This window comes from Tachyglossus aculeatus, chromosome X2 (genome assembly GCF_015852505.1).
Source record: "Tachyglossus aculeatus isolate mTacAcu1 chromosome X2, mTacAcu1.pri, whole genome shotgun sequence".
Lineage (NCBI taxonomy): Eukaryota > Metazoa > Chordata > Mammalia > Monotremata > Tachyglossidae > Tachyglossus > Tachyglossus aculeatus.
Window position 1 is genome coordinate 30,980,687 of NC_052100.1, and position 26,659 is coordinate 31,007,345.

At 51.2% G+C, this 26,659-nt stretch overlaps 1 protein-coding gene across 4 annotated transcripts in view; it reads left to right on the plus strand.

The window, feature by feature from the left end:
* ZNF236 (zinc finger protein 236) overlaps positions 1-26,659 on the plus strand; it is a 51,774-nt gene that overhangs the window by 16,761 nt on the left and 8,354 nt on the right. For 3 of the 4 annotated variants that reach the window (XR_005457188.1, XM_038771187.1, XM_038771186.1), the window contains 21 exons: positions 624-796; positions 1,794-1,940; positions 2,712-2,783; positions 4,460-4,636; positions 5,238-5,457; positions 6,057-6,329; positions 9,781-9,984; positions 11,469-11,613; positions 12,354-12,614; positions 14,018-14,268; positions 14,554-14,655; positions 15,502-15,653; positions 17,088-17,194; positions 18,902-19,053; positions 19,871-20,137; positions 21,182-21,464; positions 22,156-22,259; positions 23,105-23,470; positions 24,081-24,226; positions 24,338-24,581; positions 24,943-25,122. Coding sequence is in view for 3 of the 4 variants with exons in the window: in XM_038771187.1 (XP_038627115.1) it covers positions 624-796; positions 1,794-1,940; positions 2,712-2,783; positions 4,460-4,636; positions 5,238-5,457; positions 6,057-6,329; positions 9,781-9,984; positions 11,469-11,613; positions 12,354-12,614; positions 14,018-14,268; positions 14,554-14,655; positions 15,502-15,653; positions 17,088-17,194; positions 18,902-19,053; positions 19,871-20,137; positions 21,182-21,464; positions 22,156-22,259; positions 23,105-23,470; positions 24,081-24,226; positions 24,338-24,581; positions 24,943-25,122 (4,026 nt within the window). In the remaining variant the exon portion in view is untranslated. Of the gene's footprint in view, positions 1-623; positions 797-1,793; positions 1,941-2,711; positions 2,784-4,459; positions 4,637-5,237; positions 5,458-6,056; positions 6,330-9,780; positions 9,985-11,468; positions 11,614-12,353; positions 12,615-14,017; positions 14,269-14,553; positions 14,656-15,501; positions 15,654-17,087; positions 17,195-18,901; positions 19,054-19,870; positions 20,138-21,181; positions 21,465-22,155; positions 22,260-23,104; positions 23,471-24,080; positions 24,227-24,337; positions 24,582-24,942; positions 25,123-26,659 lie in introns of those variants that run through there. The other variant, XM_038771188.1, reaches the window with a different exon arrangement.

Sequence of the window (26,659 nt, forward strand, 5' to 3'; positions counted from 1 at the left end):
TTATTATAATGTGGGTGTGCCAGGTTGGGGGTGGTCCCGTACTCATCAGTGGGTACTAGGGTCAGGTAATGCCTTTCTCTCTGGAAGTCTGTTTACTCGGCCACTTCAGTGCTGCCAGCGAGGAGCAAAGATGTCAGGCCGAGATGCCCTGTCTGGGACTCTCTCTTCAGCTTTCTTTGGTGGCTGCAGGGAGGCCTTTGGGCTGGGTCAGACCTCATCCCAAGGGTAGAAGAATCTCTGTTTGGTTCCACTTCGCCTTGCAGTTAGAGTGCTCTCCCCCCATCACTCTTCTCAGGCAACAGGTTTTGGGCAAAAACATCATCACTGGTTTTCCAGGCAAAATCTGCAGTTGTACATATCGATCACAGTTGGTTGCGTTGTATTGGGTTGAGTTCAAAACAGACAAAGGAGCAGGCCAGAAACATCCAGTTTCAGCAACCAGATGGCTTTCTGTAGTCACACAGGAGGATCCAAGGAGGATCACAGGCCGATTGGGCCTAACTGGGTACCTAATGGGGGCATCTTTCACTCTAATGCCAGAATTTCTGAGGTGCCTACAGGTTGTCCTCAGTACAGAGAAGGGTTACTGGTTCTTAGCATCATTGTGGCCTCTTTGTTTTCAGGGGAAAGACCATTTAAATGTAGTGAATGTGGAAAGGCTTTCAACCAGAAAGGAGCGCTGCAGACACACATGATCAAACACACGGGAGAAAAGCCTCACGCCTGTGCCCTCTGTCCAGCCGCCTTTTCCCAGAAGGGCAATCTTCAGTCACACATCCAGAGGGTCCACTCCGAGGTAACTGCCACGTGGACCCGGGATTCTCCTTTCCTGTTGCCTCGCGTGAGGGGAGTATTTGGAGAGGACCGCACCCTCGCTTACGAGATCCCCTGGCCCCACCAGAGTCAGCTTGTGAAAAAGCAGGAGGAATTCTTTTCGGCGTCCCAGCAGCCCAGAAGTCGCCTGGTTCATTTGGCGGAATCCTCACCACCCGTAACTGGGTTGAGTGAGAAATAACAGCATCCAGCCGCTTGTGGTCTGTTCCCTCCCTATACATCTCAGACTGAGTCGCGGAAAATTGAAAACACATTTTCCCTCCTGTGGCAAAATCAAGAAGTTTAAGATAGGTATTTGGTGGGTGGGGGTGTGTGGTAAAACTATACTCCATTTTAACAAATAATCACCTTTTGGGCTCCAATTTATTTTGGGTCCGCACAGTGGTGGACATGGAAGCATGGAGGGGAAAACTGTCTACATGCTGCCACCATGGCCATTGTGACCCTTGACCCCAGGTCTCCTCCCTGCTTGGCCAGGGTAGCCATGGCAGCTGCAGCTTCTGTTCTTATCTGTCATTGCCACGAGCTCTCTCCACTTGAAAGCATCAGCTCTGGCAGTGGGTCTGCCCCTGAGTTAGGTTGCCTCTGCCAATGTCTCCTTCACCTTGGGAAAGCCAGGCAATTCTAAATTTGGCCCCACAGCACTCTGCTGCTTTTCGTTTTTATTTTGTGTATTTGTTGATGACTTTATGTTGTCTGAATGTTTAGCTTCATTTCTCTTGATGAGTCCGTCACCAATTCTCTCTTCTCCGTCTTGTTTTTAGATTGTGAGCCCCTGCTGACCAAATTCCCACCTGTGTATTCCTTCCCCGCACTTAGTACAGTGCTCTGCGCCCTGGAAGCACTTTATAAACAAACACTGTTACTAATAATGTAATTATACCAATGTTGGCTGTCGTTTAGTGGTGCAGCTTTTATTGGAAGAGGAACTAATTCTCCCTTTTCAAAAACTCTCCAAGGTGAAGAATGGTCCCACGTATAATTGCACGGAATGTAGTTGTGTGTTCAAAAGCCTAGGGAGTCTGAACACCCACCTCAGCAAGATGCACATGGCCGGCCCTCTGAACCAGCCCAGCGCTCCCCCGGACCCTGCGCACGGCCCAGTGGTAAGCTCCCGGTCAAGTCCCTGGTATTGCCCAGGGAAGAGTCTTCAGTTGATCATTTGACAACTGTGGGTCTCTCCTGCCAGTATTCCTTTTGGTGGTTGGGCTGACCATGGGACAGCTTAAAAAACTTGGCTCAGGTTTCAGGGTGGTCCCGCTGGGCCAGCTGAAGTCTGAAGCCGGGGTTCGGCCTTGCAGACTCCGGCCACCAAGCCCAATTTTTCCCTGGAGGGGTGGCATGACTCTCCATGGTTGTTGCTGGGATTAGGAGAGCCATTTCTTTGTGTGAGGACAGTGATAATGGATTACGGCCCACGCCCCAAACTTGGGTGTGGCCGCCTCGCTGGCAGCCTCTTTACTGACACGTCTTTGGCCAATTCCACTGATCAAAGCTCACCTTTCCAGGGTGACAAAGTCTGAGTAGAGCAGGTGGGCGGCCCGAGCTGCCACCCTCAGCCAGCAGCCCCCATTGTGGCAGCGGTGGAAGGGAATCAGGGGGGCAAGCGGGGTCGGGTGGAGGGGTTGGGGGTCTTGGTCTGTTGGGGCACCTGTGGGCCCATCGATTGCCACACTCTGAAGCCGAGCGCGTGCGAGCTGGAGGAACTGCGATGTTTCGGGGCCAGGTCCGTGTGGTTGCATCCCACCGTGGCACGAGTCATCCTTCCCGGGCCATGCCGGTCCCAGCTTCAATGGTTTGGCCTGCTGAGGAGCTTGTTTGGCTTTCAGGGGCCCCCATGATGACCCGTTCATGTGGTCGTGTGCTCTTGTTTCTAGGGTTCTGGGTCCCAAACTCCAGCTGCTTCCTCAACTCCCCTCCTACAGTCTGCTGAGAACAAATGGAAGAATGTAAGTGTCCATCTAAAATAGGGACCTTGAGCAGAGCCTCAATTCCCCCCCGACTCCTGCTCAGAATGAGCTCTGGAGGTGGAAAACCTGGGACCTGCCTGCTGTCAGCCCGAACGTTGCCGCTTTTGAGTGTTTGTCCACCCAGGCCCCTTTGCCCTAGAACACAAAGCCTTTTGTCCATACGGGTGATGATACCGAGAGGGTTGTTTCAGGAGTTCGTTCCGCTTTGGGAAGTTGAGGTGGGGGTACCTCTGAATGGTACCTCTCTCCCCCATTTAGACTGTGAGCCCACTGTTGGGTAGGGACTGTCTCTATATGTTGCCAATTTGTACTTCCCAAGTGCTTAGTACAGTGCTCTGCACACAGTAAGCGCTCAATAAATACGATTGATGATGATGATGATGGGGGGGGTGGGGGTGGAACCTGCCTGGGTACAGGTGCCAGAAGTGAATTAACGAGCCCCAAACTACAGAGAAGCAGCATGGCTCAGTGGAAGGACCCCGGGCTTGGGACTCAGAGGTCATGGGTTCTAATCCCGGCTCTGCCACTTGTCAGCTGTGTGACTTTGGGCAAGTCACTTCACTTCTCTGAGCCTCCGTTACCTCATCTGTAAAATGGGGATGAAGACTGTGAGCCCCACGTGGGACAACCTGATCATCTTGGATCTACCCCAGCGCTTAGACCAGTGCTTGGCACATAGTAAGTGCTTAACAAATGCCATCATTATTATTATTACAGACAAAGCCTCAGGGGGCTTGCTCTTATTTCTATTCATATTTCTTTGAATTCCTGGAATCCACCTCAAGGAGGAAAAGCTGGAACCCCAGATAGTCCCCAGTCCTCAAACACAGCCTCATTGGACTGGTTTAAGGTTCAGTAGGAATGAACATAGATGCTTAGGCCAAACAGAACTAATAGGAAACCTGTTAATGTTTCTTCCTTGTTAGTTCCTGGTCCAAGCATTTTTTGGCCTCATATTTTCCTGTCCTAACCAGAGAAGGGGAGTCCTTGTGTGTGTCTGTGTCCGGCTCTCTTCCCTGGAGGCAGTGGCAAGATTATCTTTCTCGACAGCTCTGTCTCCTCTCTGTGCACACCTCATTACTGCCCACTCGTCCAGCGCTTACGAGGGCATTCTTTTTGAATGCAAAAAGTATCACGTGTGTTGGCAAGGAAGGAAGAAGGCATTTGATGGGCTGCTGTCACCTGATTAGCTTGTATGCGCCCTAGTTCTTAGTACAGTGCCTGGCACATAGTAAGCACTTAAGAAATACAACAAATGGTTATAACTTTTTTATGGTATTTGTTATAGTATTACTTTGTGTTTAATAGGTAATTTTGGGTGGAAGGAACCTCAGTATCTTGCAGTGTTTTTAATGGGGGCAAAAGTGAGATACTAAGTTCCTCCTTTCTGGATGGGTTTGGTTCTGTGGTGGGGGCGGGTAACTTGGGAAAATAGACAGTTTTAGGAAGACTAGCGGGTTACGTGTACAATCTTTTCCTAGAAAGAGATTTGGCTCGTCTTTTGGAAGCAGCGTCTCGAATAGTTGTCTGCCGGCCACGTGCTTGTGGGAAAGAGACATAATGCTGCGCCGTTCCAAGGAAGAGAGGTTGCCCAGGACCAGGTAAGCCCTGCAGTGGTTCAGGACCCCCAACTTTTTCCGTCTTGGCCTCTGCAGCAAACCGATCCCCCCGCTCCTCCCGCCGCCACGCCGCCGGCTCCCCAGGCTGTGACAGACGTCATCCAGCAGCTGCTGGAGCTCGCGGAGCCCAGCCCAGTGGAAGCCAATGCACCGCAGACCCCCGCCAGTCAGCAGCTCAGCATCGCCGTGGGCCTCAACCAGGATATCCTACAGGTGGGGGCACGCTTGGCCAAGCATTGCCCAGTGGCAGACCTGCCTCTGTGCCCTGCAGGCATCCCCGGGGCCTTGGCCAGGCTGGGACAGCTGCCCTCAGGCCAACTGAACCTTCACCCCTCCCAGTTTGTTTGTCATGTGGTGGTTGCCATTCTCCACAGTTCAGCTGAGTCACTTTTGTTCTCTGGAGGGTTGGGCTTTGGTGGGGCCTGACAGGTGACTTTTTCCTCATTAGCTAATTTGGCTTCATAACAACATTGACTAAAGCCTCTTTCGAGACCGTCGTCCATTTCCAGTACTGTTACTTCACGGGTGTACCCAGCAGTGTCCGTTCACAGTTTTCTTCTGTAGTTTTGTCCTGGGGTGACAGGTGTGCCCACTCTGAAGAAGTGGCCATGGCAGATGGTGGAGGGATCTGACGCTACTCTGTGAAGGCCACCTACTTATTTGCCTGTTAGGGGCTTGGGGGTTCTCGATGGTTCTTGTTTTTAAAGCAGTACGGTTCTTGGAACGGAGGTTAGAACTGGGCATCTCTGTGGTTGAAAATGTGGAGCGAGCTGGGGCCACTTGGCGTTCTTATCTCCTGTTTGTTCTGTCTCAGCAAGCCCTGGAAAACAGCGGCCTGTCTTCTCTCCCTGTGGCCGCTCCCCCAGGCGATCCCGCCCAAGCCAAGCCTGCAGCAGCGGGGGCAGTGCCCACCCCAGTGTCCAGCCAGCACACTGTCCCTTCCGAGGCCGAGCAAGAGAAAGAGCGAGACAGCCCGGACAAATTGGATAAGAAGGAGAAGAAGGTTATCAAAAAGAAGTCACCCTTTCTACCTGGTAATTTGGTATCCGTTTCTGTGTTTAGCAGAGGCCCATTCGGTGGCAGTCTTGGTGGTTCCAGCAGGACACTGTCATTTAAAAATCCCTCTCTCTTGGCGAGCTGGGTTTCTGGGCAAGACCAGATGATGCGACTAAGTTTAGCAGGTCGTGAGATTCATTCTGAGCAAAGGCAGAGTTCCGTGGTCAGAAACCACATGCGGTGTCATGTGGATAGCATGGACCAGCATAGTTTACTTGCTGGGATAACTATGTGCTTTGAGGTCCAGATGGTTCTGTTTTTGCCTGGGCACCACCCAGGACCCTTGCAAAGCGGGATATGCTCTGAATCCCGAGAAACCATCTGCTCCCTCAGTAAACCCTGTAGCATCCCAGCACCCGTTCGGGACTGGCCACTGTTCCCTAGGGAATCAGAAGAGTCTGTTACCGAGGGCCTGGTGCTCTGACTAGATATGGAATTGGGCTTCGGGGGCGGCCTGGGTTATGAATGCAGTTGAGGCAGGCTGTCCCGGGGACTGCAAACGGGGCAGCAGCAAAGGTAGTCTACCCTGGGAAGCTCCGGGAAGCATGGGTGTGAACCATCTCCATTTGCCTCACAGGCTCAGTTCGCGAAGAGAACGGCGTCCGGTGGCACGTGTGTCCGTATTGCACCAAGGAGTTCAAGAAGCCCAGTGACCTGGTGCGGCACATCCGCATTCACACCCATGAGAAGCCTTTCAAATGCCCCCAGTGTTTCCGAGCTTTTGCTGTGAAGAGCACTCTGACAGCTCACATCAAAACGCACACTGGCATCAAGGCATTCAAGTGCCACTACTGCATGAAATGCTTCTCCACCTCAGGAAGTTTGAAAGTTCACATTCGCCTGCACACAGGTAAGAGCTGCCGCTGCTCCCCAGGACCCCCTCCACTGCACTAACTTGCTAGGAAGCAGGAAATGTTCATCAGCGGGGTTTTGGAACAGTTGGTTTCCCACGGTCATAATTATGGCTTGTGTTGCTAGGTGCCAAGTGCTGGGGTAGATGCAAGAAAATCAGATCAAATGTAATTGAGGAAGACCCCCTGGAGGAGATAGGATTTCGTAAGGGCTTTGAAAATGGGGAGAGGAGTGGTCTGTTTGGATATGAAGCGGGAGGGAGCAAGGGGTTAGTGACAGGAGAGTAGAAATAAGGCACAGTGAGGCGATGAAGAGGTAGGAAGAAGCCAATGTCTTATCTCCATTTCACACACCAGGACCCGAGAGGTTCGCTGGCCAGGCCAAAGTCATCCAGCAGTTTTGACCAGATTTTCAGTCCTGGGCTCCCTTCACTAGGCCCCGGTACCCTCACATCCAATCTGGACAATGTCTGTGGTGTATACTGACATATATATGGACCACGTTGCTTTTTGTCATCCAGAAAGCCTATTTGATTGGGTCTTTCAAACATCCCAACAGTTCAGACCAGCAAGGCCATGACAGTAACCGCCCCAGTGTTGAATGCGGAGGCAATCCTAAACAGTGTCGAGTCTGGCTTGCTGGCTGAATTTAGGTCCGTCTGGTGGCTCCGGCCTGGGTGGCAGTGCCCGTTATTTGCCCAGGAACGTTGAACCCTGTTCCAGCCCCCTGCAGAGAGAGGACAAGGGAGCTGCCGTGCAGAGGGCATTGCAGAGGACTGTGTCACAGCTACTCCAGTGATGGGCCTGGGGGTGCTGCGGGCCTGTGCTCTGCCCAGCGACCCATTCATCTGCTTGGAGGCAGGTTGACTGCTCTCCTGCCACCCATTCCCTCATTCTGGAGAACCTGGGGCTGGAACTGTGCCAGGGGGCCACAATGGTCCCGGTCACCACCCCGCCTTTAGCACCTGGGGGGTTCTGGTACTGCCCCATCTTCACTGCCACCCTTCACGTACTCTGGGCCCGGTGGGCCAGGCTGTGCTGTCCAGGAGCACCTGGGGGTCTCAGACCCCGGGGACATCAGCGGGCTGCTGGCCCATGGCTCTCTGTGGGCCTCTGACCCTAGGGCTGCTAGGCCCTGGATCACCGTATTGGGTTGAAAACCCACGGGTTAGAACTGGCCGTATTTCAAGGGACCCGCTTTATGTCTCTGACTAGTTTTACAGAAATTCTTGGGAGATCTCCCATCATCGTCATCATCATCAATCGTATTTATTGAGCGCTTACTATGTGCAGAGCACCGTACTAAGCGCTTGGGAAGTACAAATTGGCAACATATAGAGACAGTCCCTACCCAACAGTGGGCTCACAGTCTAAAAGGGGGATTTTCCCAGGAAAATCATGAGTAAGAAAAGGGCAGTAAATTGAGCTTTCTTTTCACGGAAGCATGAGTTAAGTGGCCGCGCTCATATTTTGTAGTATATCGGTACTGTTCCAGCATAAGTGTTTTCAGGGAATTTTTAAACTTTCTGATTCCAGGCCACATCCTTTCCTGTTCTGCCTCCTGCCTTGGTCCTTCTTGGACAAGGATTTGTTACCTGGGTTTTGGTTTCTGATCCATGAGTTATCATTTCTCAATGTTTTACATCTGAAAGGTTATTTAAAATTAATTTCCATATAAATGCTTCAGAGAACTGTTGATTTCAGTCCACTCGTTCATTTTTATAGCTAGAGGGAGCCATTCATAAAGGAATTAGATGCGCTTCAATTGATTTTTGTACAGACACTGCTAATCATAATTCTTTTGTTCTGTTTGGATTAGCACGTTGGACTAGAATTGGTTGATTATCATGGTCAAAAATGTATTAAATGATGCTTTGTTCTAAAAATAATAGGGGAAAACATAGGTTAACGACGAATTCGGTCTGAAGCGCCTCCCCACACCCTGAGCAATCAAGCCTCTAAAAACATTCCACTGCACCATTTTGTTGCTCTTCTCTTATATCATTAAGCTTTACAACTGCCGATTAAATGTTGAGATGCATTTTCTTGAACAGTAAATATCGCCATCTACTTCAGGGGGATTATTTTCCTTTGGCATTAGAGAAGATAACCCCTAATCATTTGTCAAGAAAATACGTTTTGTTTTGTGCTTTTACTAATTCCTCCAGTTTTCATTTTAATTGGGGTTTGGTTTATTCCCCAAAGACGTGACTAAAATATTTATGTGGGTCAGCTTGGCACATGAGCAAGACTAAATTTCAGATCCAAAAAATGAGGGGCTAACACAGTATGTGAGTGTGTGAGAGAAAGAGAGAGAGTGTGCCGGGGTTGGGATGGAGGCGGTGGCCGGAGGGGCAGGGGGCAAGTCGAGGCTTGTCCCCCATCTTTGATGGGAGCCTCCTATCATGCAGCTAAACCATTTGTTCACTTAACCTGGCTATTGGGACGCTCTTCCCCAATTCTCTGGTGAAATGGGAAAAGTAGACCTTCTTTTGAATTGTGCTTCCAAGAGTGCTCTGCACGGAGTAAGAGCTCAATAAATGGCATTGACTGATTGGGTGGTGAGGGAAAATTAAATCCCTGGACAAACTATTTGCCCTTTGCTTGTATCAGGGAGCTTCCAGGTCCTTTGTCCCTGGGCTGCTTACTCTCCACTTTCGTGCGTGGCTCACTAGAAACTCAACTTTACGTTTTGCTCTCTGTCTCTGATAACCTCCCTCTGCAGTCTCTGAGGGAGGCCAGCAGGGAAAGGGAAGAAGAAACAAGGATCATGGACCATACTTCACTGGCTTGGGAATCAGAGGTCATGGGTTCTAATCCTGGCTCCGCCACTTATCAGCTGTGTGACTTCGGGCAAGTCACTTAACTTCTCTGGGCCTCAGTTACCGCATCTGGAAAATGGGGATTAAGACTGTGAGCCCCATGTGGGACAACCTGATTACCTTGTATGTCCTCCAGTGCTTAGAACAGTGCTTGGCACATAGTAAGCGCTTAACAAATACCAAAATTATTATTATTATTATTATTATTATAACTGATTAGTAAGCTGTCCATTTCAGTTTAAAAGCTAATTTTGCCACTCCAGAAATCCTTGTCCCTTGGTTCTCAGGGTTCTGGGGGATTTTTCAATTGCAGGCTAGTCCTGCTAGTCCTGTCCGATTAAAAATCGACAGTGTATTTTAGCAACATGGGCGCCTCCTGCTCTTTCTCCCTTGAAGTTCTCCAGTAAATCCTTACTAATGCTCTGGGCAGGTAAAGGAAAAAGATTTGGTTGGTGGGGGAGAGGCAGCCCTCATTTCGGAGCCACACGGTGTTGAAAAAACAGGTTACTGAGCCCAGACTGGAAACAGTGACTTAAAATGTGGCTGACATGCCACATTGTTTTTCAGTGAATGAATGAATGAATGAGGGAATGATGAATTTGTACAAAACATATTTTGTTTCAATCAGGGGTGAGACCTTTCGCATGTCCTCACTGTGACAAAAAATTCCGAACGTCTGGCCACAGGAAGACACACATCGCTTCGCACTTCAAACACACTGAGCTGAGGAAACTGAGGCACCAGCGGAAGCCTGCCAGGGTGCGGCTGGGCAAGGCCAATGTTCCCATGCCGGATATCCCTCTGCAAGAGCCCATCCTCATCACGGACTTAGGTAACGGCAGCAGTTTCTGGGGTAGGCGATGGCTCTTCCCTCCCTGACTCAAGTCTGTCACTGTCAGGGTGGGGGTGGGGACGAGGCCGGCCAGAATGCCAGCAGGAGAGTTTTTGTGGGGTTAGAGGAGATAGGATGAGTGTCCCTTGGACAACAGAAACAAGAGAGCCTTGAGCCTGCAAAAGGTAATCTGTTGCGACATTCTTTCAGTCATATAGAGCAGTGGGAAGAGTTTGCCTTGAAAAACTTGACCCATGAGGTTTTACTTCTGGGCCCCTGTAGGGAAGTCATAGTATACATGCAGAGACCATGGTAAGCACTGGGCGAGAATACAGAGGTGGGAATTAGACACAATCCAGGAGCGTTCCCAATCGGAGCCTGTACAGGCTGGCTTACAGAAGCTGAAGTGTTCTCTTGGGAACAGGAGCTCAGCTGCCAAGTGGGGGCCTTCCCCTGGGGAATTGCAGGGACTGGCTAGGCCTCTGGGCTCGAGTGCGCAGTTGGGACAAAGGCCTAAAATACTCTTGGTGAGTAATGTGTTTTTTTGACTGGTTTACACAGCAATCACGTATTCACTCAGGCAAAACATGGGAGATAAGAAGTCAGTCAATCCGTTGTATGTACTGGGCACCTCTTCTCTGGAGAACACAGTACAAATTACTTAGGAGAAGGTGACAGAGTTAGACTTGATCCCTGCCCTTGAGGAGCTTCCAGTGTACAGGATGCAGACCACTGGACTGTGTACTTAGAGTATGGTAGAGTTAGGGATCCTTATCCATGGCCTTAATCTGCTCGTGGTCCAGTAACTGCTCAATTTACCCAAGTCTCCTTAAAGAGTAGGGATGACATTCTTACAAACCCATAGTGAAGGATAATGGCACGCTGTCATCCTCACCCATGTCTGATGCCGCATGTGCATGCGAGAGCCGTTCTTTCGGACTCCGCAGCCTGCCGTAACCAACGGGTGACAGACAAATGATCTCTGCTGCCCTAATGACATCTGGCTGATATGCGCAGTCAGACCACATTTCTTGCAGACCTGGATGTCATTTGATCCTAAAACGGCCTAGCCTGAAAAGTCAGGAATTGTTTTCCTCAAGGCCAGTTATATTAGGGGTGAAAATTCCAGGAGAACCCAGAAGTTCTGACTCCTCGCCTCAGGCAGCTTATCCTCATGGTACAAACGAAGATGCCTTGGCCGGACTGGACACTTCTTATTGTCCCTGCTGTGATATGGGAACCAGTCCACCAGGACACTCCCAGCCATTCCTGCTGAGTTGTAAGAGTAGATCCTGAAGGACGCTCCCAGCTTTTCGTGCTATGTCTTGAGACTAGATCCCCTCCCAGGACCCTTCCATCTGTTTCCGCTGTGTCACGGGAATAGATCTCATCCGTTTCCTGAAATGGCTCCCGTCATCCTGGGGTTGCTCTCATCAGGTTCCTGAGCCTCCTTGATAGTAATCTTACCTGTGCTTTATTCTCAGGTCTCATCCAGCCAATCCCGAGGAACAGCCAGTTCTTCCAAAGTTACTTCAACAATAATTTTGTGAGCGAAGCAGACAGACCTTACAAGTGTATTTACTGCCACCGAGCTTATAAAAAATCTTGCCACCTTAAGCAACACATCAGGTAAATCGGGCCAGAAGTGGCCCCGACCCCTTACCCTGGGCCAGGCTTCGACCTCTCCCCAGGGCAGCTGTGCCACACACATGACATAGGGGTGACGTGGAGAACCCAGTAGCATAGAGGCTAGGCGTGGAGATAGTGATGGGCTGAAGTTGTGCTGGGTGAGGAGGTGGTGGTGGACTGAGCGCAGAGGGTGACTCTGAGATGGCAGATGGTCTTGGCAGAGCCTGAAACTTCAATCAAACCTTCGTTTTGGTGGGGATCAGGTCTTCGCTGGTCAGGAGAGACCTTTTTCCCCAAGGTCAGCTTTGATGGGAAATGAAAGAGGGAGTTCATTCCTCCTTTGCCTCCTTTTGGGTTTGTTCCCCATAAAATGGCCCTTTTCCTTGGCCTCACTCATTCCTCTAGGAGGAGTCTCGTGTGTTCTGTTCTGGGGAACAGGAATACTTTTTAAGAGCTTACTATGTGCCAAGCACTGTTGTAGATAGAAGTTATTTCAGGTTTGATGCAGTCCCTGTCCCACATGGGGCTCACACTCTTAATCCCCATTTTACAGGTGAGGTAACTGAGGCCCAGAGAAGTTAAGTGGCTTGTCCAAGGTCACACAGCAGACAAATGGCAGAGTTGGGATTAGAACCCAGGTCCTTCTAACTCCCAGTCCCATGCTGTCTCCCTTAAGCCACGTTGCTTAGTGGGAGAGAGAAAGACCAGTCTCACCTGGGCTTGTTTCTCATTCTCTACAGATCACACACAGGAGAAAAACCATTTAAATGTTCTCAGTGTGGAAGAGGCTTTGTGTCTGCAGGAGTTCTAAAAGCACATATTCGAACACACACTGGACTGAAAGCTTTTAAATGTCTTATATGTAACGGTGCTTTTACGACTGGTGGTAGTTTACGGAGGCATATGGGAATCCATAATGATCTTCGGCCCTATATGTGTCCTTACTGTCAAAAAACATTCAAGACCTCCTTGAATTGCAAAAAGCACATGAAAACCCATAGGTAAGTGTAACCTCCATCCATTTCCAATCCATCTTTTAAATACTCCGGCATATTACAAGTGAATGTATTTGATTCATGGGTGACGATCCCCTGCTTTGGATTTAGAGGAATAACATTTTTGGTAGCTCCAGTTATTAATGTAATTTTGAGGGATCTGTTGAGAGCTGCAACCTAAAATCACTGTTTTTTTCTCCTGGTACAACAATGTAGCAGCTTCCCAGTACTGAAATGAAATGCTCTGTAGGACGGAGGACTTTGGGTATTGTCTTCCCCTTGAAATCTGGAAACGACTAGAACTGATCGGTTCCTCGGTTTACCTTTTGTGGCGAGGAAGTGCTGAAGCCGTGTCAGCATTGTCATCCTGAAATGTTCCCGGTCACCTATGAAGACCTGGGGAGCTTTATAGCGACGATAGAGTCTCCTGTTGGATGAGCCCTAGTCCAGTTTTGGAAACTTCCGGACCAAGACCCCAGGCAGAGGAATTGACTCTAGTGTTCATGGCTAGGGTAGTGCTGCTCACTCTCTCATTCCTGTCCGTTGTGTTCTCACGGAGGCACAGAGAACAGCACTTAACCAAGTGCACGAATTCATTTTGTATAGCTCAAATGACCACAGCATGGGGCCGATGCTGTGCCATAGCCCTTGGACGGTTGCCCTGGTAGTAGTGGCCTTTGCAGCAAATGCCCCAGAAATTTGAAGTTCTGACATCCCGGGTGCATTCCAGAATCCTCTTGCATGGGTTCCAGAATTCTCTGGAGGCAGGGATCTTGCCTCTCAGCCTATGTGTTTGAGATCCTGGAAGTTCTGAAGTGACTGGAGAGGAACTTCTGGGGCCAGTTGAAATGGTTTGCGTCCAAGGGTAAATCAGCCGAGATACTTGGTCTGCTAACACTCTTGCCCTGAGGATTGCAGTGACCACATGAGTCGTGGGGAGCAAGCATTTCCACCTAAGGGCCTTTAGCAGATTTCTTGGATAGATTGCTGTGGAATTCTGGAACTAGGTTTAGAATTCCGTCACCGCTCTTGTCTTCCCCAAAGGTTCCTGCACACAGGAAAACCCAGTTTTCCTTCAAAGGGGCAACCAGGTAGTGTACCCGAGTTCTCTCCCCTTGCCTCATTTCCATCCTATGGAAATAGGCTTTTTGGAAGACACAAGTGGCCTTAGAGAAAGCCAAGACCAAGGAACCTAAGTCCCTCACAGTGCAACAGACAGTGTGCTTCTCTGAGATGGAAACGGTTCGCCCTTTTAGACTGTGAGCCCACTGTTGGGTAGGGACTGTCTCTGTATGTTGCCAACTTGTACTTCCCAAGCGCTTAGTACAGTGCTCTACACACAGTAAGTGCTCAATAAATACGATTGATTGATTCTTAACTGTCGCCATTGTGGTTGGTTTTGTTCCAAGGTACGAACTTGTGCAGCAGCTGCAACAGCACCAGCAAGCTGCCTCAATCCACGACACCACTGTCGATCAGCAGAGCATCCCTGTTTCCACCCAGATGCAAGTGGAGATTGAAAGCGACGAGCTGCAGCAGGCTGGAGCGGTGGCAGCTGACCCTGACACCATCTTGGAGCTGGAGCAGCCGCACGTGGTGGGCCCGGAAGAAGCTGCCCTGGGTCAGCCGCTGACTGACCAGCCCCTGGAGACTGTGGAAGGTCAGAGTTCCCGACAACGTAGCGCGTGGGGTGGGGGTGGGTCATGTCCACGTTGGATTTTTTTCCGGAATGAAAGACGCTTCCAAAGGCCAATCCCATGCAGTGCTTTGGTCGGATCTCTTTCTCCATCCTCCGCAACTTTTTAAGGCATTTTTCCGTTGGCAGACAGCCGGCAGATTGCACCTGCCTTCTGTCTTTTTCTTGTCATCGTTTCACGGGAGTGACCATTGGCATCGCATAGGCCAACCTGAATACTTTCTTTTGTATTTGCATTCCTGGTTTTAGATAGGTTTGTAACTTCCCAGCATGCTCTGCAGGATAACATCGCTCAGTTTGAACAGCAGACCCTCCCCCAGCAGCCGTTTGAGCAGACTGGATTGTCGCAAGGTCAGTGCCCGAATGCCAGCTGCAGCTTTGGAAGGGTCATCTTTTGGGCTGGATTTTAGTAAGGTGTTTTTTGTTTTGTTTTGTCTTTTTGGGGTTTTTTTGGCATAAACTGAGGAAGAGGGTGATGTGTCCCTGCTTTTCTGTGGAAGCAGTGTTTCTTTAGAGCCATCCACAGTCTTAGCATTTCAGGTAGACCAGCCTCTGTCAGATCTGGGGCACTGGAGGGATGGAAGCGGGTCAGCCGCCCTACAGTTTGGTGTAGGCCCTTGGCCCAGGGATGCCAGGTTTCTGAGATGACCTTTGTCCCTGCAACCAAGCAAGCTCTGGTAGGTGCTCAGGACCCCTTGTGAGGTCCAGGCCCAGGGATAGATGGCAGCTAAATAAAAGCACCTCTCTTGTAAGATGGTCCTCCCTGGGTGAAGACCTCGTCTTGCCCCAGTCCTGGGCACCCTGATTTCTGTGCCTTGGTCTCACCAGCCTGAATCAAGGGCTGTAGGTGTTCCAGGGGGTCTTCTAGACCGGGAGCGAGCCTAGATGGGTTCGGCTTTTTGCCAACCCCGTGCAACCAACAGGCTCAGGTGCCCCAATCCCAGTGCCCCCCGTTGGTTCTTTGGAACCCCCAGGTTCCTGAGATTGGGATCCCCAGATCTCCCTGCACCCCTCAGTGATGGGATTGGGGTCCTCAGGACCCTGCGCCCCTGGTTGGTGGGCCTAGAGTCGAGAATCACTCTGATGTGGTCCAGGTGGCTTGTGGCCGTGGCTAGGTGCCATTCCCCGGGCAGGACAGGCATCATATCCCCCCTTAACTGGTCTGCTTCAGGCCTCGACTGTTCTCTTTGGAAGCAGGTTTTGCAGGGTCGGACTCCTACAGCCAGCAGAACCCATTCCCTCCCGTCCAGCAACTGCAGGATTCCAGCACCCTGGAGTCTCAGGCCCTTTCATCTAGCTTCCATCCCCAGAACCTGCTGCAGGTTCCTGGCACAGAGCCCCTGAATGAGGTGAGTACTTGGCCACGGAGGAGTCTTTGGGCACGTGCAGGCTTGGGGAGCTGCCAGGGGTGACAGCCCTACTGTTGATGCAGGGTGACAGGCAGTGTCCATCGCTGGCGCCTGGAGCTTGCTTACTGCTTCCATGTGCCTGGCATGGCATTCAGGGTGCCCCTGTCTGGCCCCCTGCTCTCCTGTCTTCCCTTGGGTGGAACTTTCTCCATACACGTACAGCCTTCCTGCCTTGGGGATGAACCAGGGTTGGTCTGAGTCTTTTACCTTTGCCTAAGAACATTACATTAGCATTTCTCTATTGCTGTGTCCTCGGATGGATTGTGTCAGAAACATAAAACAGGTAACAGGAAAGATAGACTGGTGGCCCAGCCGACTGGACAAAAACTGGCCTTAGCCTACAGCAAGAACTGGCTTCGTTGTTTGGGTTGGTGTATGTCAGGAATGGAGAGGGGGGAGTCAGGGATGTTGGGTGGTCTATTCTGGGTCACTAGGGGAGAAGCAGGGATGGAGAGGGGAGAATCGGGTGTTGGGTGGTCCATCCCTCACCATGAGGATGGATTTCCAGGAGGGCAGGCAACACACACTTCCTCCCAGAATTCCGATGCCTTGTTGGAGTCAGGGTCCTGGGAGGCATGGGCCGTGGGGATGATCCAGTGGTAGATGTTCAGGATTTCTATTCTCGCCCAGGCCTCTACTGCTGCAGATGTAGACGCACTGCAGCGGCCCCTAATAATAATTATCGTAATAACGGTAATTGTGGAATCTGTAAAATGCTTACTATGTGCCAGGTGCTGGGCTGGCTACAGTATATGCAGAACAGACACAGTCCCTGTCCCACGTGGGCCTGAAGGTCCAAGTAGGAGGGAGAAGAGGAAACGGACTAAGAAAAATAAAGTGATTTGCCCAAGGTCACACAGCAGACAAGTGGCCGAGCTGAGGTTAGAACCTGGGTCCTCCAACTCCCGGGCTGGTGCTGCTTCCACTAGGCCACGTTGCACCCTCCCCCCTACAACTTCCCAACCCCCTCTGCCCCAACCTCTGGCCAAATGTACACACACTTTTGGACTTATTTTCTCTCTGTAGTCTTCTGGTGACTTGTATACGCTTCTGGGTTCAAGGTTCACCGAAAACGTGAAGAAGGAGCAGTGTGGCTTAATGGAAAGAGCGTGAGCTTTAGAGTCAGAGGACCTGAGTTCTTATCTTAGCCCTGCCACTTACCACCTGTGTGACCTTATGCAAGTCACTTCTCTCTGCCTCAGTTTCCTCAGCTGTAAAATGGGGATTCAATACCTGTTTTCCCTCCTATGTAGACTGAACCCACTGTGGGACCTGATTATTTTGTGTTTACCCCAGTGCTTAATAAAGTGCTTGGCACATAGTAAGGACTTTACAAATACTACAATTATTGTAACAATTATTATTGACTTTCAGCCTACCCGTTTGATTCAAGAACCCTCACAGGACGAACTAGAACTGCAACCCCAGCGTCCCTCTCAGCTTCTCGAGGAGAGCGAGGAGCAAACCAGGCGAGCTTACAGGTGACTCTCTGTCACTCTCTCTCCCCTCCCTCTCTCCCTCTCACTTTAGCTGTTTTTCTCCCCAAAACCATTGGGATTATCATCAAAAATCCAACAACCCCCCCCCCCCCCCCCCCCCCGATTGCGGCTGATCCCATGACTCTGTGGGGTCATTTCTCCTCCTGCCCACCATCTTCTGCTTGGGGTGGTGTGGTTAGTGAGGCAGGTGCCCACCTCCCTCCCATCAGCCCAAGGTTGGGGCCAGCCAGGCAAGAATAAATTCTTTTAAATGATTTTCCTTCCCCTGGTCTTGAAATTTAGTAGGGAGTTATTGGCTGCTTTGTGTTTACCTTCCTGTCACCTCTCTGACTGGATAGGACTTTCCCTTCCCCTCTGTTTGCAAGCCTCTTGGGGGGAGGGTCTTTTGCACATTTCATCTCTTGCCACCTTTGTCTGGGCCCATTCTCCTTTCCTATTTCCTTGGGGCATTAGGGCATAGAGTCTGCAGAGGAATGGTAGCCATCGTTGCCCTGTTTCCACCACCCTGTGACCAGTGGGGCAGGCCCCCGACAGTCTCTTGAGACCGTTTTCAGCGGGCTTTGTGTCAGGCTTTCCCCCTTCTAGACTGTGAGCCCGTTGTTGGGTAGGGACCGTCTCTATATGTTGCCGATTTGTACAGTGCTCTGCACACAGTAAGCGCTCAATAAATACGATTGAATGAATGAGTGAAAGGTGTACAGCAAGCTACGCTGGACCTCCTGTTTTCTTCTTCAGGCAAATCCAGAGGTTGTTGTGGGGCTTAGACCTAACCCTAGGTGCCTTGCCTGTCCTCCCTGCCTGTTTTAGCCACAAGCACCTGCCTTTTTTATTTTGCTTCCTCCTTCCCTTCCTCCCTCCCTGCTCCCTCCTCTCTCCCACTTTCCCACCTTCTTTCCATCCAGTAAAACACAGGCCTCAGTCTGCCTGCCTTGCCCGGCTGTAGCCTGAGCTGGCCAGATCAGAAGTAGTGTCCGTGTCCAACACTGGGGATCATGGCCTGTTACGGGAACAGTATTGGCAACCAGAAACTCAGCCCTGGCTGCTGGTCCCTGTCGCCACTGTTTCCTTCTCCAGAGACAGCTGGTCCAGGCTCTGCTAGAGCATAACCAGAAGCCACACTTAGCTCTTTGCATCTCTAGCCGGTGTCGCTTGGTCTGCCCAGCTCCAACAGGGAGAGAAGCTGGGAGTTTTCACCTCCTGAGCCTCCATCTCGGGGCCAGGTGCTGGGAAGAGTGCTGCCAGCCTCAGCCTTTCCTGCCTTAAGCTCCCTCTAGACTGTAAGCTCTTTATGGGCCGGGACCTTGTCTAACCAACTCTGTTAAACTGTATTCTCCCTAGTGCTTAGTACAGTAAGAGAAGCAGCGTGGCTCAGTAGGAAAGAGCCCGGGCTTTGGAGTCAGAGGTCATGGGTTCATATCCCGGCTCCACCAATTGTCAGCTGTGTGACTTTGGGCAAGTCACTTAACTTCTCCGGGCCTCAGTTCCCTCATCTGTAAAATGGGGATTAAATCTCTGAGCCCCACGAGGGACAACCTGATCACCTTGTAACCTCCCCAGCGCTTAGAACAGTGCTTTGCACATAGTAAGCGCTTAATAAATGCCATCATTATTATTATTATTATTACAGTGCTCTGCGCGCAGAAAGCGCTCAACAGATATGCTTGATTGCCTTCCTTCCCTCCTCTTTAGGTGTGACTACTGCTCCAAGGGTTTTAAGAAGTCCAGCCACCTGAAGCAGCACGTGCGCTCCCACACCGGCGAGAAGCCCTACAAATGCAAGCTCTGCGGGCGTGGCTTCGTGTCCTCGGGCGTCCTCAAGTCTCACGAAAAGACACACACGGGTAAGAGTCCAAGGGGCTCTCGGAGAACCTTTCTGAGACAGGCCGCACCGTCGTTCCCCGAAGCGAACGTGGTCTGGCCCGCCTGCCCCTGTGGCCTGACTTGCAGATAAACACTGGTTAGTCATCCCGTTTCCCCGCTCAGCGCCAGGGTTCCTGGAGCCTTGATATGCTGCTGCTCCTTTGGAGAAGCAGTATGGCCTAGTTGAAAGAGCACGGTGCTGGGAGGCAGAGGCCCTGAATTCTAATCCCGGCTCCGCCACCTGCCTGCTGTGTGATCTCAAGCAAGTCGCTTCACTTCTCTGGGCCGCCGTTTCCTCATCTGTTCTCCCTCCTACTTACACCGTGAGCCCCATGTGAGGCAGGGTGCCTTTTTCCCACCCCCCAGCACCCAAGCTCTCGTGTGTGTGTGTGGGAGCCATAAAAGATTCAAGACAGCAGTAGCACTGGAGGACAAATGAGATTCCAAATGGCCCAGTCCGAGCTGTTCTTGGGATTACAAGACTGTGAGCCCACTGTTGGGTAGGGACTGTCTCTATATGTTGCCAATTTGTACTTCCCAAGCGGTTAGTACAGTGCTCTGCACATAGTAAGCGCTCAATAAATATGATTGATGATGATTACGGAACCCATCAGGCAAAGGAATCCCTCTTCATCCAGGCGTGTATTGAATGGCTGAAGCAACCGCCCTCCAAATTCCGGCTTTTCCTTTGAGCCGCTTAGCTGGGCTCCGGGGTTGTTTGCCCCTTCTGACGGCTTCCAGGGGGAGGCAGCTGCATTTCCCCCTGCTACTTTACGCATCAAGACTCTGTTGTTCTAGGAGTCAAACCGTTCAGCTGTAGCCTCTGCACCGCGGCCTTCACTACCAACGGCAGCCTCACCAGGCACATGGCCACTCACATGAGCATGAGGCCTTACAAGTGTCCATTCTGTGAGGAGAGCTTCCGGACCACGGTGCACTGCAAAAAGCACATGAAGAAACACCAAACGGTCTCGTCTGCGGTAGCCACCTCTGGGGAGGCTGGAGGAGGAGGAGAAGCAGGAGAAGGAGGAGGAGGCAGAGGAGATGGAGAAGGAGGAGGAGGAGGTGAGCTTTTTTTTTTTCTCTTTTATTCTGTAGCTGATGTCAGGGAATGGTCTATAGCGGTCTGTTCCATGCTCTTCTGGCCCTCTCTGCCTCTTTCTGTCTGTCTCTGTTTCCTCATTTCTCCCTGCCTCTCTTCTGTTTTTTGTATCTCATCTTCACCCCCTGCAAGATGCTGTGGAAGTGCTACACCTAGGAACAAATAGAAAAGCTGAGGGCTCTCCACTCCCTCCCCTACTCCCCATATCTTTGTTGGGCTGTGCCAGGGGTTCATCTGTGTCCCCTCTCCCCCAACCACTTATTCACTTATAAACCCCGGAGGGCAGAAGAGAGATGGCATTATCCTTTGTAGTCCTCCCTGAGCATCATTTAATCAAGTAGTATTTACTGCGAGCCTACTGTGTGCAAACCACACAACTGAGCACTTGGGAGAGTGCAGCTGAGTTTAGTAGACGTAATCGCTGCCCTCAACACTCTGAAGAGGGAAATGGACATTAAAGTCATTTACAGGAGGAAAGAGACAAGGGGCTCTGGACAGGATTTGGTGCTGAAGGAATAGGGCTGGGGGAGATCTGAACAGAAGTGCTTATTGTGTGAGCTCCTATTGCTGAGGCTCAGGTGGCTGTTCAGAGCTGAGGGGGCAAGCGGGTGGGGAGATTTACCCTTTAAATATCTCACTCTGATTCTTTTCCTCCTCGCTACTGCTTTCTATGGTATGTGTCCAGTGGAAGTCTATTTATTTATGTATAGTAATGCCTGTCTCCCCCTCTAGACTGTGAGCTCTGCGTGGACATGGAGTGTGTCGATTTATTGTTATATCGTACTCTCCCAAGCGCTTCGTACAGTGCTTTGCACCCAGTAAGTGCTCAGTAAATACAGTTGAATGGAAGTCTGCGTGGAAGAACTGGTTGATTAGGAGCTTTGCTTCCCAAGCTAAAAATTGAGCACTAATTTGTTGTAATGTTAGTGGCCCTTGGGCATGTGCTTGTGCTGACACATCATTTAAGAGTGTGTGTGTGTTTGTGTGTGCACGCGCGTGTCTTGCAGTTGGCTGCCTGGAGGAAGAAGATGAGAACCCTGAAAGGGCTGCCTCGAGAAGGCCTCGCCCTGGGGTCATCACATTCACGGAGGAAGAAACGGCCGAGCTGGCCAAGATCCGACCCCAGGAGAGTGCTACGGTTTCCGAAAAAGTCCTCGTCCAGTCTGCGGCCGAGAAGGATCGGATCAGCGAGATGAAGGACAAGCAGGCCCAACTGGAAGCCGAGCCCAAGTATGCCAACTGCTGCACCTACTGCCCCAAGAGCTTCAAGAAGCCCAGTGACTTGGTGAGGTGAGAGGCCCCCAACTGCAAGGTTAGGGATTTATTTCCCATTTTACAGATGAGGAAACTGAGGCACAGAGCAGTTAAGTGACTTGCCCTAGGACACACAGCAAGCAAGCTACCAGAATTAGAACTCAGGTCCCCTGACTCTTAGTCCTGTGCTCTTTCCACTCAGTCGCACTACCTTTTAAAAAAAATGATATTTGTTAAATGTTTGCTATGTGTCAAACGCTGGTCTAAGCACTGGGGTAGGTTCAAGTTAATTAGATCAGACACAGTCTCTGTCCTGCATGGGGCTTACAGTCTAAGTAGGAGGGAGAACCAGTATTTAATCCCCATTTTACAGTTGAGGAAACTGAGGCACAGAGAAATGAAGCGACTTGACCAAGGTCACTTGCAGGCAGTTGGCAGAACAGTTGGCAGAGTTGAGATTCAAATCCAGGTCCTCCGACTCCCAAGTCTGTGCCATTTCCACTCTGCCACACTGCTTCTTATTTTCTTCTTCGTATCATGATGTTGATTGCAGCCTATAATTTAGAAGTGCCTACTCCGGGTTTGTCAGTTTTGAGAGGACATTCTTCTGTCGCTTAAAAATACCAGTTTTTACCAAACTGTGACTCCGCCAATCAGGGTCATGAAGTGGTTTCCAAGAGGATGGTCCAGCAGGACGGAGTGATTAGCAGTTGTCCGTTTTGCCTAGGCATGTCCGAATCCACACCGGAGAGAAGCCGTACAAATGTGAAGAATGTGGAAAGAGTTTCACTGTCAAGTCTACCCTGGACTGTCACGTGAAGACACACACAGGTGAGGATCAAGGAGTTGTCCTTCTGAGGGTGGAGGGCCTGGGAGCTGGCGGGGGAGGAAAAGAAGAGGGCTTTAAAGCAGGATTTTCTCCTTTTTTTTTTTTTTTTAACCTTGCACCTGCCCCCTCCCTGCATTCCCCACTACCGTCTCCTCCTTTTCTTCCACCTTTGGAGTATGGTGCTCTGCACATAGTAAGTGCTCAATAAATACCATTGATTGATTGTCAGTCAGTCAGTTGTATTAATTGAGCTAACATACTGTGTGCAGACCACTGAACTAAGCGCTTGGGAAAGTATGGTATAACAATAAAGAGACACATTCCCTGCCCACAACAAGCTTACGATCTTGAAAAGGTGAAGAAAAGTTCCATTTGAGACTCACGTAAAGGGGAGTCGCCCAGCCGCAGCGCGGGTCAGCCGCCCCTTTCTACCCAGGGCTTTTGGGCAGCTCCATCCCCGCCCAGCCACCTGCCCTGAGGAGTCTGGCTCTGGACTGCCCTGTATTACCCTCACTTCCTGAGTGCCTCTGGTGTGTCAGCGTGGCCCCACATCCGTGGGAATGCCCAGGGAAGTCAAGAGCACAGACTGCCCCTGCCTCCCAGCAGCTCCTGCCCGAGGAGTTGGGGTAGCGAGCCCAGAAATGACCGGGTGAAAACCTCAAGGTGACGAATCCGAGCAAGACCTTGAATGCTCTCCCCGACCCGGAGTCCCGTCACCTCTGATCAGACCCTTTAGCATTGGCCAAGTTGTCGCTGTTTAGCCGATGTATTGCATTCCATCGTCTGGGGGCCGCGTCACCCTGGTGGTAGCCGATCGTGGCCGGCTGACCATCCTCTTGGTTTCCAGGGCAGAAGCTCTTCAGCTGCCATGTGTGCAGCAATTCTTTCTCCACCAAGGGAAGCCTGAAAGTTCATATGCGCTTGCACACGGGGGCCAAGCCCTTCAAGTGTCCACACTGTGACCTGCGCTTTCGGACCTCGGGCCGGAGGAAGACCCACATCCAGTGCCACTACAAACCAGAGAGCAAGAAGGCCAGGAAGCCACCTATCCACGCCCCGGCCGAGAGCCTGCAGCCTGTCAGCCTCCTCGGGCCCCCTTCCGCCGATCCCAGTGTCTTCATCATGAACAACTCGGTCTTGACTGCACAGCTGGACCAGAACCTACTTCAGCAGGGGCTGGTGGGCCAGGCCATCCTCCCAGCATCCATGTCAGGTCAGCCCTGGCTCCTGGTTTCCCAGTGGGATGTGGTTTGGGAACATTTTGTTGCCCGGGGTTTTCATCTGGGCAGGATGTGGGGTGGGACCTGTGTAAATGCCTCTCCCACAGAACCCACCACCAGGCCTCGCCCTCGATTGGCCACACTTACCCGTATCCTGCTAGTTCCCCCACATCTGGGGCTGCTCATCCCAAGCCCAGTCATACCCCCCACCCCCTTGGGGCTTTGGCCGTGGGGCTGGCGGAGCCTGCGTTTCCCACAGCTTCGACATTCTATGCCAGTCACGAGGGTGCCCCCGTTGGCTGGATCTCTCCCCATGTGAGGCCTTCAGAAATAGTTCATTTGTGTGGCAAGGTGTCCGTCCGAGCCGTTCATTCGATTGTATTTATTGAGTGCTTACTGTGTTCAGAACACTGTACCAAGCGCTTCGCACAGTACAATAATCAATAAACAGAGACATTCCCTGCCCACGATGAGCTTACGTAAGCCCTTATGGTTTCCGGGTACACCCAGCCTGCCCCCGCCCACTTCTCAGGAAAAGGATTTGCCTCAGTCAGAGTCCAACGGATTTGTTGATGGCCATTCAACTGACCGTTGTCCTCCTAGCTGGCGGGGACCTGACGGTGTCCCTGACGGATGGCAGCCTGGCCACCTTGGAGGGCATCCAGCTGCAGCTGGCTGCCAATCTGGTGGGGCCAAACGTTCAGATTTCCGGCATCGATGCCTCCAGCATCAACAACATCACCCTACAGGTGGGCAGCCGTCGTATGCCGGCGGGGGGGAGGGAGGGAGCGGTCCGCTGTGGGCGCAGCTTGGCATCTGTCGGCCGGCCGCCCTCCCCCAACGCCTGTCGTGTTTTTCAGATTGACCCTAGCATACTGCAGCAGACATTGCAGCAGAGCAACCTGCTTGCCCAGCAGCTGACGGGGGAGCCCCACTTGACGCCTCCAAGCGCTGCCTTGCAGACTCAGGATGGTCCGGTGCCTGCCAATGTGGTGATCCAGCCCATCTCAGGCCTGGCCTTGCCTGCTGCCGTGGCGCCGTCGGCAAACGTGACTATCGGCCCGTTGTCTGAGCAGGATGCTGTGCTGGCCCCCGGGAGCAGCGGTAAGACAGGTTGACGTCTGACTCTTTTCACAGGAGCCACCCATATGCCTTGAGATTTCCTATTGATCCCCCTTCTGTCTCTGGCCTCCTCCAACCCACCGAGGGGTCGGGAGCCGGGGGATGTATCCCCTCTAATGGTTCCATGGTGGAGCCGCAGCTGATTGTCCGTTGGCTGGGAGCAATTTCCCAACATAGTGAGAGCCTTGGAGATTTAGGTTTGTCGACATTAGGGAGTTGGGATGCCACCCTTCGCCTGGATTTACCCATTGTAAATCCAGTGGGTGTGGGTGGGAAAAGAAGGAAGCGGCGTCGGAGAGCTCAAGGATTTTTGTCCTGTCTTCTATTTCCACCTGACCCCTAGGTCCCCAGGATCTTTCTCAGGTCATGACCTCTCAGGGTCTGGTGTCCACCTCAAACGGTCAGCACGAAATCACTCTGACCATCAATAACACGAGCCTGAGCCAGGTCCTCGCTCATGCCACTGGCTCCACCACGCCGACCTCAGCAGGATCACCGCAGGAGATCACTCTGACCATATCTGGTGAGAACGGGCGGGCTCCGGGGTGGTGTCCGTCAAAACTGGTGAAGTTCAAGAGGGTTGCAGGAGTTGAAAAAAGCTACAACTTGATGAACAAGTGCACTACGTCACTAGTTTCTCTGGTATTTCTCCAGCCTTTATCAGGAGTGACTGGTGCCTCCTGGCCTAACCAGGTTGCACTGCTTAAAATGAATGTCTAGTGAATGGTGGATTTTAAATCCTCACAAGTGGCTCTCTCTGCAGTGCAAATGAAGGGCAGATAATAAGGTTTCAACCCCATCTTGGATGTGCTTTAAAGCAGCATTCCTGGCAGAGCCCTATCTGTTAGCAGTTCACAGTCACACTATGGTAGCTGTGTTCCTCTCTTCTCCTATTGGGTTCCATCCAAATAGCTAAATGGAAACCCATGTTAGAACAGAAATAACCGTGCCATCTCTTGGATTACTACATCCCTGAATACAATGTCCCTTATTCTTGAGTTTTAAAATACTTGACACATCTAGTTTCCTCACAGGAGCTCTTCTGAGCTGTCTCAAGCCCTTTTCCGATTTGGACTTCACAGGGAAGTGTTCCTTCCAAAATAACCGTGGTATTTGTTAAACACTTACTGGGTCAAGCAGCGCTCCAAGTGCTGGGGTAGGTACAAATGATTAAGGTCGGACATGGTCCCTGTCCCATTAGGGGCTCACAGTCTTAAGTAGGAGGGAGAACAGGTATTGGATCCCCATTTTATAGTTGAAAAAATAGGCACAGAAAGGTTAAGTGTTTTGCCCAAGGTCACACAAGCAGGCGAGTCACAGAGCTGGGAGTAGAACCCGGGTTCACTGAGTCCCAGGCCCGTGTTCTTTCCACTAGGTCATGCCGCTCTATCTTACTTCGGTTACCCCAAATTCTGTGTCTGCATTTGCCCTGCAAGGCAGTTGGCTTCCCTAGAGCAGTGTGTGATCCATTTATAGCATTTCACAGTGAGGAAGATGAGTTTCTGGCTATCAGTGTTTCTTTAGCAAGCTACAGTTGCCCTCATTCCCAAAAGTGTGTGCAGGGAACGCATCATGGGACACAGACCAGTCCTTCTCATGGTCACGGAAAGCAAAATGAACGTAATACTTAGATACTGTGAGTGTGTGGAAGTGAAACCTTTAAATTTTTCCACCTTTCCTCCTCTTAAATGCAAGGGATTTTCAGAAAGTCTGGGGCTTGAAGCTGGCTCTGAATGGTAACCTGGTGACCTGAAATTGCTGCCAAGCAGCAAGAATGAGCGGGCCTAGGCCTAGGAAATGGTCAACTTGGAACAGTTGACAGCTTCCTGGGGTGCTTTGATTCCTGTTGTAGGTAGTGTGGTAATTGGAGTATCAGCTCTATGTTTCTACTCGGATTCAGTAGTGCTTTTCTCCCTGAGGCTTGGGGTGTCGTCCTCTGAATACTCTTGGAGGAAGTCAAAGCTCCTAATGGCCATTAGTGAAACTCCAGGTTCTCTGGTGCAGAGTCGTGCAGTTCCCGCCAATCTCTCCCAGCTTAGGTGGAAATGGGGGTGGCCTGT